The 12,220-nt window shown below is 37.5% G+C and overlaps 1 protein-coding gene across 1 annotated transcript in view; it reads right to left on the reverse strand.

The window, feature by feature from the left end:
* Positions 1–9,257: 9,257 nt before the first annotated feature.
* LOC119794843 (potassium channel subfamily T member 2) overlaps positions 9,258–12,220 on the reverse strand; it is a 51,775-nt gene continuing 48,812 nt past the window's right edge. Inside the window, exons 25-30 of the mRNA XM_038302552.1 lie at positions 11,963–12,064; positions 11,782–11,865; positions 11,566–11,694; positions 9,792–10,137; positions 9,545–9,629; positions 9,258–9,433 (exon numbers count right to left, since the gene is read on the reverse strand). Of these exons, the coding sequence (XP_038158480.1) occupies positions 9,316–9,433; positions 9,545–9,629; positions 9,792–10,137; positions 11,566–11,694; positions 11,782–11,865; positions 11,963–12,064 (864 nt within the window). The 3' untranslated portion in view covers positions 9,258–9,315. The remainder of the gene's footprint in view (positions 9,434–9,544; positions 9,630–9,791; positions 10,138–11,565; positions 11,695–11,781; positions 11,866–11,962; positions 12,065–12,220) is intronic.

Genomic DNA, 12,220 nt, shown 5'->3' on the forward strand with positions numbered 1-12,220 from the left:
ACTCTGTTTTTCTTTAGCAGTCTAATGAAAAGGATGCTCACTGTTGTCTGTGAAGTTTTTCCACTTATGAAGAATTTATCCTTGTGAAATGATCTCCAGAGTTTCTATAGGAGTTCCTAGAACAGAGCCAGCCTTCTTTATTCACTTGTTGAGCTTCTTTAAGCCATTTGCTCCGATGCCGTTACTCCAGCTGATTATGGCAGAACAGATCAGACTCTCCACAACTGATTTATAGATGTGTAGCATCTTGCTGCAAATACTGAAGGACTCAAGCATCCATAAGAATTAAAGTCAGCTCTGTCCCTTCTTGTAGACACATTCACAGTTTTGTCTGTAGTCCAGTTTGTTGTCCAGTTGAACACCAAGGTATTTATACACCTTCACCACCTCCACTGGATCCATCCCATGATGCTAACAGGATTCCATGTGTTCTTGTTTCTTCTGAAATCTACATTTATCTCCTTTACTTTGTTCACATTCAGGATCTGATTGTTATTTTCTTCAAGACATTTCACAAAGCAGTTTGATGCACCCAACAACGTCAGGGTCCTCTAAGTATCTCTGCAGATGAAAGGACGCTGCCTGGTACTGGAAGTCAGAGGTGTAGAGAATAAAAGGAAAGTTGAGATTACTGTCCCCTGTGGTTCTCCTGTGCTGCCGACTGCCTGATTTGAAAGCTGACCCTTCAGTCTAACAAACTGTGGTCTGTTTGTCAGGTAGGCTTTGATCCAGACAACTGTCGATGGCTCCATCTGAGCCTTCTAAATGTTCTGACAAAGCATAATAGACTGAATCCTGTTAGATGCACAGGAGAAATAAACAAAATAACATGATGCAGGGTCCTGATAGCTGCATGTTTGCTTGCTCAGGTGGACCAACACAAGTCTCTATAGGACCTTCATGATGTGGAATTTCAAGACAAGAGGTCTATAGTCACCAAGGAATGTTGGCTGTGTTTTCTGGGTACCAGTAAAAGCAAGGAGGTGTTCTACATCACTAAAATCATCCCTTGGGTCAAGCTAAAGTGAAAGAGGTGCTGTAAAATCCCACAGAGCTGCTCTGCACAGGCCTTCAGGACTCTGGGTCTGAAATCAAGACTTGTTGACTTCTTACAAGTCAGTCTCTCCAGTTGCCTCTTTAATTGATTTTTAGAGATACAGGTGAAAAGTAGAGGAAGCAGCACCATCTTGTGATTTGGTTGAGAACAAACACATACAGTAGAATCAGGAGGGTCTATGGCAGAGGGGGAAGAAAAAAACAAGCTTCGATGAAAGGAAGGTGGGATCTCCATTTGACTGTGGCAGAAGGGAAGGAGGCTGAGCATGTTCTTGAAATACACAAGGTATTTACACTCCTTCATCATACCTGATCACACATCTCTAATATTGTTCTGCTAGATATATTTCTTTATTTGTCTTATCTTGACCCTAAGTTGCCTCTGTTTACTCTCAATGATTCCGTCTCCCTTCCAGAGGGCTCTTCTTTCTTGTTGGACAGTTCTTTCAGATCACTATTTATCCATGGTTTATTATGTGGGAATAATTTTAATGTTTTGGCGGGGACGGTGTTATCTGCACTGTTTATGTAGTAAATCACACACTCAGTCATTGCACTGATGTCATCTCCATGCACAAAGCATCCCACTCTGTACCCTCAAAACATTCTTACAGGATTTCTTTAGCTTTTTGAGATGGTTCTATTATATTTCTCCTTAATGCTGATTGCTTCCTATAAAAGGACTGGTACTCTGAGCATAAAAAAAAAAAGTCTTGAAAACTTAGCTGGTGGTCACTTGCCAAGAAAATGAAATAACAATTTTAATGTTGCATAATGCTTCGTGTTTTGGAACTATCTCATCTTTTAATGGCATACCCATGACATCGCTTCCTGTGTGTTATTACTTCAGGACTGGTATTATAGAGAGGCCTTTCGACCAGAAGGACTGCATTGTTTATCAGCAAGTTGAGACCAGCTGCCCTCACATAAGAGCCCTCCTGCAGTGCACTTATTCATGCTACAAAGGTCAGACCTGTCTGATAAAAACACAAGCATCAGCAGCAAGCTTAAATGTTTCAGATGCATTTTGATACCAGATAAAACATTTCAGAAAATTCAAAAAGATGTTTTCAAATGATTATTTCATTATTGTGATAGGAAAATGCTGTCAATCGTTTTTGCCCTTTGTAAAAAGGAATTGACTTTCTTGTTAATTAATTGACTGTAATGTTTTATTAAATCTTATCTTAGACCAGACCGGTAAAATCAAAACAAAAATTAAAAATAACAAGAAAGAGTCATGCCCCAATCTAAAGGCATTCAAGAACAGATGATAATCAAGGTCAGCAACATCAGAGCTTTTGTCAATTCAGTACCTACAAGATTTGCTGTAATTAATGGAACTGAGAGTTATTTCTCCTGCAGGAAATCTTGAAGAGCAATTTAGCAGCCTTATAATCAGCAGGACAGTTGATTGCATTGATGTCCAGCTGTGCAGCAGGACAATTCTTTTGAGGCACACCAGTAAATCTAAGTTTAAATGGCAAAGCTGAAGTAGTTATGGAATAGCCTACTCAAAGTGCAGACTTAATTACAGTAAAGGTGCAGTAACATGCTCTTAAACAAACCGTCCAGTGTTAAAATCCTCAACATTTGGCTGAATTAATCAATGCTACAAAGAAGGGTAAAAGAAAAGCCAAGATTCCTCTACATTCCTGCAAGTAAATAACATTTGCATCCAGATATCCTAAATAATTTTAACCATTTCTGGATGCTAGTTGCTTCCCCCACTGATAAATTAAAGCATTGTTTGAAAACTGTATTTTGTCTCATATTTCTGACACTAGAATCTGATGAGCTGTGTTAATTAAGTTTAATCAAAATGGGAAAACATGAGAGATAAAAGACAAATATTTTTTTTTACTACACATCAGCAAACCGAAGCATCCAGTCTAGCTGAGGTTAGTTTGTCAAAGAAAACCCCCAAAATAAAACAAAAAAGAGGCAAGATAGAAATTCCAGAGCTTAAAATTCATATAAAATTTATCTTGAAAACCCAAATAAAATTATAATTAAAAATCTATTTAGAATTGATTACTTTTTACTATTTTTTGCAGTTTGTTTATTTAGTGATGTAATAATTTACAACAGAATTTGGATTTTGATTAAACGTTTAGATGTGTAAAGTAAGTGTCTAAGCTGAGCAGCTCAGACATGCAGAAAATGTATGCTAATTTAAATGTAGACCTAAATAAAAGTTTTTCAGCAGCTTATGCATGCAGGTAAAAGATAAGTTTATCATTTTGTTTTTATCTTGTGTAAATATTTAACTATTTAACTTTTTTTTCTATGTAACACCTATTTTGTTTCCTTTTAATCATGCATTTAATATTATTTACCTCTGGTAATTTTATTTTCTTGTAAACAGCTTCATAGTGATGATGCTATACAAATCAAGTTGCCTTTCCTTTTCATGATTTATGTTCTGACAGTATAAGATTCATAATCTGCTCTCTCTATAAAATAGTAGCTTATTTTCTGGCAAAGTTATTGTTATAACAATAAAAAATGAAAAAGATTTTTTTCTTTAAACATGTCAGATAAAGACACAAAGCTTTTCAAAGCCGTGAGAAGCAAAGGACCACCTGTTGCAAGCATGAAGAAAATATGAAACTTGCTAACCTCACTGGGGATGAAATATAGAAAGCTTTGACTGACAACGTGCAGCACTGCATGATCCCTCTGAGACAGTAGATGTGTTAGAATCATACAGTTGTCAGAGCATTAAAGTAGAAATGACCAACCTGACTCTGGCTTCATTCAGCAGCATTAAAAAAAAACCCCAGTCAGATTAACATCTGGACAGGAATTTACATGAAAGTGTTGATGAGAACTGCTTCCTCTGAGCGGTTCCGTTCACAGCTTCACAATCCAACACTAAACACTGATAAACCAATGAAAAAGTATCAAGTACATTTAATATGGTCATATATTTTCTTTCTGCTATAATTCTAAGCAATGTACAGTGGCCATGTTGATAATATTAGTGTGATTTCCTGCTAAATTGCACCATTTCTGTTTCTTTCCCACAAACAAAACAGCTTTGTTATAAAGTCACTTTCAGAACACAGACTGATTTATACATTTGATCTAAAAGGCTAAAAATTAACTTATTTGATTCCTTAGAGAAATAAGAGGTCATTTTGACTGAAAACCAGCTCAAACATATAATTACTCTACATTAAAAACCTATTATTTAATACATAAGTAAAAAATCCATAGCAATAAATACATTAAAACTTTATTTGGAAAACTGGTCATCTTAAACTGAAAGCTGAATAAACATCTTTTTGAAACAAACATTAAAAGCTTTGCAGTGGGATGGGGATTATATATTGGAGAGCTGTTAGTTTTTATATTACAGCTTAAAGGAATAGTACACCCAAAACATGATTAGCCTTCATTTTCTACTCACCTCCATGCTGAACAACACTCTGGAGTACTTTTTTGATATCTCAAATGCATCTGGAGATCTGGGAGGCTTCTTGCTGTCTGCTGACATTCAAATAATGGAGGTCCTATGGCGCCCGAGACAGAAAGGTCCATAAAAGTCCACAAAAACTTGTCAATATTCCTCCATACTGCTCGTCCAATGTAATCCAAGTGTCCTGAGTGGGTAGCATCCAGAATTTACTCGAAACGAAGTCATTTAGAACGTTTTTAGAGCATAAACAGTAGTGTATAGGATTTCCTAATAGCGCCCCCATGCGCGCTCACGATTCTACGGAAGCCGGCAGACCAAACCAGCGCATTCAGCTCGGCAAAGAACTCATGCTCTTCCTCAACACTGAAGTCCTCAGACATTTTTCTTTCGTTGTTTCTTTCTTTGCACAGGTAAACAGCACATTTCTTCTTCTACGCTTGCATTATCGGCAGAGCAGACGCTGAATGCGCACTTTCTTCCGGTTTGGTCTGCCGGCTTCCGTAGAATCGTGAGCGCGCATGGGGGCGCTATTAGGAAATCCTATACACTACTGTTTATGCTCTAAAAACATTCTAAATGACTTCGTTTCGAGTAAATTCTGGATGCTACCCACTCAGGACACTTGGATTACATTGGACGAGCAGTATGGAGGAATATTGACACGTTTTTGTGGACTTTTATGGACCTTTCTGTCTCGGGCGCCATGGACCTCCATTATTTGAATGTCAGCAGACAGCAAGAAGCCTCCCAGATCTCCAGATGCATTTGAGATATCAAAAAAGTACTCCAGAGTGTTGTTCAGCATGGAGGTGAGTAGAAAATGAAGGCTAATCATGTTTTGGGTGTACTATTCCTTTAAGTATGTCCAGGTTTTTTTGTCCATTCATTGCACAACGACAACAAAAAGCTGGTGAGAAGACAGCTCGAAAGTGATGAATTCAGGTCAGAATTTTTGCAACAGAGCTCATATGAGCAAAGATATTTTCTGAAAAGTAACACCGCTATCTGATGGTGACAATGTGAGACTGTAATCTTTTTGATAACCGAGACTAGTGCTCTTTGGATTCACTCGCTGCTGGTGAGTGTCAAATATCACTTTTAAAAGAGTCTGAAAAAGCCTTAATGGGAACTGTATTTAAAAAAAAACAAACAAAAAACAAAAAAAACTTTGATGTCACTTAAAAAAATTCATGACATGCAACAAAATGGACAAATCTTGATGTTCATTTGGCAACAGATTCCTTTGACATGCAGGATGCACTGTCTCGCTGAGGCTCTAAAAGGACACGATCATATTCATTCACACGCTTACACACACAGATACAATACATGTGGCACACAAAATTCTGGTCACTTTAAGTAGAAAATATTGTGAAGAGTAAAAAATAGCTTAGGAAAACAACTTAATTAACACAGTCCATCCCAGTAACCTAATTTATTTCTGCTGTCTGAAAATAATTTACGTTAAATTTAAAGCCCAAACAAAAAAGTTTTGATGTGAAATTACCATCATCTGCGCTTAATTCTTAGAGAAATTATCTCAAAATGAACCTCAGGTCACAAAATTATTCACAGAAAACAAAATTTTAAGCATCAACCAAATTTTGAATGCCACTCTGAGTACAGTGCCTAGGAAAGGAGTTCACAGACCTTCACTTTTTTTAACTTTTCATTGGGATTTTAGGTGAAAACAACACAAAGTAATGGATTATTGTGAAGAAAAAAAAGATGCAAAAGGTTTAAAGTTTTTTGCAAATGCATTTGTGTTTCTAACTTGGCATAAGCCAGATTGATACGTGTAATTCACTTTTAATCCTACACTGTATCAGTCTGGAAAGGCTTTTAAAAAGCATTCGCAAAAGGGAGGGACATTCAGTACAATTCTTCGAGCTTATTGGGTACCTGCCTCCCATGACGAGTTTTTAACCAGATACTGTCATGGTTGTTGTGAGTGTTCATTGATTTTAGTTCCATTTTGTGTTATTGTAATTGTATTTCATTTCTATGTATTTCTTGTTTACCATCTGTTGTCCCCTTGTGTCAGTCTCCTCCTAGCTCCCTTCTAGTTTTTTCTGTCCACACCTGCTCCCAAGCTTCTGATTAGCCTGGTCTTTGTTCAGTCTCCCTTTTGTACTCCTCCTCTTCAGTTACTGTTTGCTGGTTCCTTATTGTTTCTTTTCTCCTCATATGTGTTTTCCATGATGTCTCCTGGGGTCAGTTTCACAAAGCAGGTTTACCAAAAACTATAAGCTGTCTAAACCTGAAAATGGGAATGTCTGACTTTTCCGGTTCACAAATAGAGAGTTTCCTCAACCTTTTTTTCAGTAGTAACATTCTCCCCAAAGCTAACCTGGTCTGGAGCAGGTTTTCTTCAGTAAACTCGGACTGTCCTCTGTCTCCGCTCTCCTTACAACCAATCATGCTGTTTTACCTGTTTTTGGTTTGTTTATATGAGCAAGATGTGGATCATCTTCAGTACATGAAGACTACTGAAATAATTTTTTTAATTACACATTAATAGATGCATTAATTCCGCTGGGGAAAATTAATTATTTAGGGTTAGGATTAGGATTCACTCGATGATAACAATCTACTGAGTCTACTGGCACAATCTGAAGCCATTCTCTGGGACTGATAGCTGCTAATAACAACCCTTTATTTGAATGATAACATCCAAAACACAACTGCAAACAGCCACTTAGGACCCATGAGATGATGCACAGGTTCTATATATTAAAACATTTTTAGACTTAATTTTCACCTGCTTTCAGAATATTTCACCTAAATAGATACATTGATCTACTACCATTGAAGAAATAAACCCTTAATATTATCCTGGTCACAATAACTTGGCAAGCCATTTTCATATGTACTAGTTTTACTGAATATGTATTCCTGATATCTGAAAAAAAAATGTTTTCTTTGTCTAAATGACCATTTCAATCATAATGACATCTGCATTATGATTGAATGACAACATAATGACATCTCCACATCTAGAATAAACATTATGGATGTCTATAAATCAATTTCAGGTCTCCATATTCCTAATATTACCAGTAAGGAATGTATTATTTTAACTATGAAAAAATGTATTTCGGATAAATAAATTCAGTCAAGCTTATAAATGTCACAATGGCCACTTAAAATGCATAAACATTTCTATATATATATATATATATATATATATATATATATATATATATATATATATATATATGTATATGCTCATTCTCTAAAATTCAGTTTCTGCTACAAACATGTAATTAAGAAAATATATTATTATATAATTCAGTCAAGAAGTGTGATTTGTATCAGGAAGGATCTTATTTTACTGATCTACAAATGGAACAACAGCGAGGAGTGCTTTTAATAAATGTAAAAACGGCCTGCCATAGTCACTCCATATAAACTTACGCCTTCACTCGAGCAACAATCTTCTCCTTCGCCATCTTTCTCCTCTTTGCAGTTGTAGCGCTGGTTCTCTGTCTTTTAAACACATTCTCCTTTTTTTATATTATTTTTTTGCATTTCTGCATTAAAATATCTAGTTCCAGTGGGATGAAATAGGCAATTCCTGTTGCCTGTTGTCATGCTGATTAATCAAATCGGTGTTTCATTGATAATGGCTTTTCATACTTGTTACACATGTGCTAAACTCTGAGTGGTTGATTGAACTAATTCATAGCAGCCATTGTGAAACCGAAAACTCAGAGCTCCCGACATTAGGCTAGATCAATTTAGAGTTGCAGCTGTGAATCTGAGTTTGTTAAACCTGCTTCATGAAATGGACCCCTGGATTTTGGTATTTAAGCATTTTGTTATTTTGGGATTTTTGCTTTAGTTGCCACTTTTTTGTTAATAAATCTGCAAGAAACCACCTCAGCTTCCATCTCTGCATTTGGGTCCTCTTCAAACCTCAACACAACCTGACAGATATGTCACAACACATTCTTGGTTTGTTTTACAGAGTTAACTGATAAATCAAACTCTTATCAAATCTGATCGGCAGGAACCTAAACAAACTCATTTTATAAAAAGAAATAGAGGGTATTCCAGCTGCCATGTATGTTTTTCTTCAGCCTTCCACCTCTGGTTGATGCGTTGAGGTCATATCACTGCCTTTCATGGGTCTAAAATATCTCTGCATTGAGACTAATGCATCCTTTTGCTTTTGGCAATTTTTGGAAGTTTGTGAATTCACAAAACTCGCAACAATTCATCTTGCTTGCAAGGTAATTTCTTTTCACAGGTATGTGTGAATAGCAAAACCATTCAAACACAGAAGGATGGGTGTCCTGTGTGCATGTTGTATGCTAAATTTGTGTGTTTTGCTTAACATCAGGGGATTCTGAAGGGCTGAATTTTATTGAGGGTTATCAGAGTAAAGTAGTCTGAACACTATTGCAATAAAAACAACAAAAAACAAAACAATGTTATGAATAAGATGTATTGTTTTTTGTATTCATTTGGCAGAATAAGAAAAAAGTTGAAGGGGGTGTGAACTCCTATGGCACTGTGTATACACACTGCAGATACAGCACACGATGCGTTAGTTAACATGCACATGAACAGATATACATCAAGTTTTTCAATAAATGCACTTCTGTGTCCGCAGTTCTCAGCTGAAAATAGGAAGGTGCATAAATAAAACTTTCTTATCAGTATATAAAAGGTCCATGCTTGCCTGGCACAAAAAAAGAAATATGGATCCTGAAAATACAGTGGCTATCTGCAATCTCTTTCTTCTTTTGTAGGTTTCTTCTTCATGATTGTATTCATGTTGGTCCCTTTTTCATGGCAGTGTTCTCAGTTTAGTCATTTTTTTTTCTCCTTCACAGGTGGGTACTATCCTGCGTATCAAACCTGTGGCTCTCTGATAGTCCAGCACTGCACTTCCTGCTGCTTCCTTGATTGGGCACCAGGGAGAGGGGGTCTGGTCTTATCAGGTACCTGCAGATCAAGCACAGGCAGGGAAATTGAATTCTATTCTAATTGCAGGTTGCATGCTGGGTTCACTTCACAGCACCATTGCTTATAAATTGGGGTTTTTTTTTCACTTACACCACATCGTTCAGGTCGAGCCTCGTGTCTGGGGAAGGGTTGATGAGAATGTACGACAATCTGTTGCCTTGATCCGTCATCCCATCTAACACAAGAGGAAAAGAGGTTAGAGAGGCAGGAAATAAACTCAGCACAGGATACAGACCAGGAGGAGCCGTATCCGCTCAAAAAGCAGAAGTATGTAACATTTGAAGTCCAGCAGTTCCAAAAGATACAGGAGAAAAGTAAGTTGTAGACTAGAACTTACTAAATCCAGTTGGAGAAAGGCCCAAATGTTTCATCCTGGTTCGCACCAGTGAATTGAGCTCCTGTCTTTCTGAGCGCCTGAACAGATTCAGTCTTTGCTGACTGATCCTCTCCGCTGCGCAGCCAGGACCCCCTTTAGCTCCACTTGATCCCCGACCCCCCTTCCTGCTCAGTCGCCTTGCCCACTGCATACTCTTCCTCCTTAGCAGCGGGTGGTCCGAGGTGTGCGAGGAGGTGGAGATGGGCTCTGAGGAGGTGGAGTTACGGTGAGTGCCGGTGCGGGACAGGAGGGGTTCTCTGGGCTCTCTGGTGTCTTCATAGTCTTCAACTGTTATGGATACCTGGGACTGAAAAACATAATGGGAAAAAACACTTTTTTTCATGAATCAAGATGTTGTCACAGAGGTTTAATGGTTCTATAGAGGTGTTGTTTCCTATTTCTTAAATATAAAAAAATGCATTGACAATTACTAAAGAACATATGCAGCATACTTCATAATAAAGCCTGATAGAGTCAAGTCAAACACGGTGCAGCTGCCTAATCATATACTAAAAACTTTTAAAAAAAAATCACATAGCTAAATATTCAAGATTAATTAAAATTGTTACCAGAACTTTTCTTCAGAAAAGTTATCAATCTGTATCTCTTAAGTGTGAAGGAAAATATAAATGTTCCATATGAAAAGTAAAAAATATGTTGATTGAAGAGAAAAAGTTACACCATGAAGGTGCAGTGGGGGAAATCTTGCAATATGAATAGAGACATGCATCCTGGTGAGCTTCAATCTATTCTCTTTTCTTCTGAAGTGGTCCTTTGCAACATTGCTCCACCTGCTGTCATGATCCAAGTCAGACAGATCTTAAATTCTTAACGAAACTCCACAGTGGAGGCGACCTTTACAGCAGCAAAGGCTTGTTTTCAGCTGCCATTCTCAGCTGAGCTTCTGCAGTGAAAATGTTTTGAGCTCAGAGCCCATAATAAATCTCTAACCTTATTGGGAAAGGCGTCTTACAGTCTGTTGAACACATTAATCAAACTATTGCCCCTGACTTCTTCGGTCATAATGTATCTGAGGTTGTGCACCAGAGGACAGATTATTATAGCAAATCCAAATTTTGAGTAAATTGAAACAAATAAGTCTAAAAAAAGCACCCATGTCTATATTGCAACCATGTTAAATGAGGCGGAGCCTGTTGAGATCAGCAAATTGCATGTTCTACTGGAAGCTGGAGAGTAAAAGATGTGAGGTTCTAAGCCATGCAGTTGAATGTAAAGAAGAAAATAATTTAAAAGTTATGATAACAATAATACTAAATTTAATATAAAATTCACTTCAAAAAGGTAGCCTATTTCAAAGTCGTATGAGCAAAAAAAAAAAATTAAATAAATGATTTTAATCAAGCCACATATAAAAGATAAGAAATAAAAAAAACACAGGGAATGTATCTTTGTCTGTTGATTGACCATACCCCAACCTGCCTGACCCTTATTTATTCACACTAATAGTCACTGATAATACTACTCACTAATCACTAATAGTGACATAAATCAATTTTACCTTCTTTAAAGATCTGTTCTGTTTTTGAATGTTTTGAGATAAGCGAAGCTTTTTAGGAGTAGTCTGCTGCTGCTGGCAACAACTAATAATAGCCAGTGACTATGGTCAGTATAAACCAAATTCCATGGTAAACAAACACATTTCTATACAGATATTACACCTGTGGTGTTTGTTGCTGTGTTTATCACCAAAGTTACAAAATGAAAACAGGCTGACCTCAGACACTGGAAGCTTGTGGGCCTCTGTACGGTAGATGCCTATGGGAATGTCTCCAGTGGAGGAGCATAGTTTTTGATAGAGCCTCCCGTAGGTTCTGATCCACAGGTCATCCTCTGTGATTTTCATCTGGAAACCAAACAAAACAAAAATCGGTCCCTGAGGCGATCTGCTGTCCAACCAAACTAAAATCCAGCTGCTTTGTTTTCTACTTACAGCACAGAGGAAGCCTGATCCAGGCATGGAGTCAAGGCCGAGCAAAAGTCTGGTGATGGAGATCATATAGTCCTTCACAAAGGACTGGACCACAAAAACAATTTAACAAGATACAGGTTATTATAGACATAAATCCAAAAGAGGTGGGATACATGTTGCTCAGAGAGAGAGTGTTTGGAACCTGATAGAGGAGAGTGTCCAGCATACTAACACTGAACACCTTTCCGGCAGCAAACGGTAGGCGGAACATAAAGACAAGGTTGGAGCCCTTCTCTCTTTCTTTCTGCAGATCAAACACATGGTCACACAGTGAAAGTGTCAGATTTAACTAGTTCTGAGGGGATAAGAGGAGTCTCTTCTTTCTTTAAACTCTTCCTGTATCAAGTCCCCTCCGAGTGAGGCGAACATAACACAGGAATTTAACGCAGAGAGCCTGACT

The sequence above is a fragment of the Cyprinodon tularosa genome, unplaced genomic scaffold (genome assembly GCF_016077235.1).
Source record: "Cyprinodon tularosa strain WSP-4 unplaced genomic scaffold, ASM1607723v1 ctg495, whole genome shotgun sequence".
Classification (NCBI taxonomy): domain Eukaryota; kingdom Metazoa; phylum Chordata; class Actinopteri; order Cyprinodontiformes; family Cyprinodontidae; genus Cyprinodon; species Cyprinodon tularosa.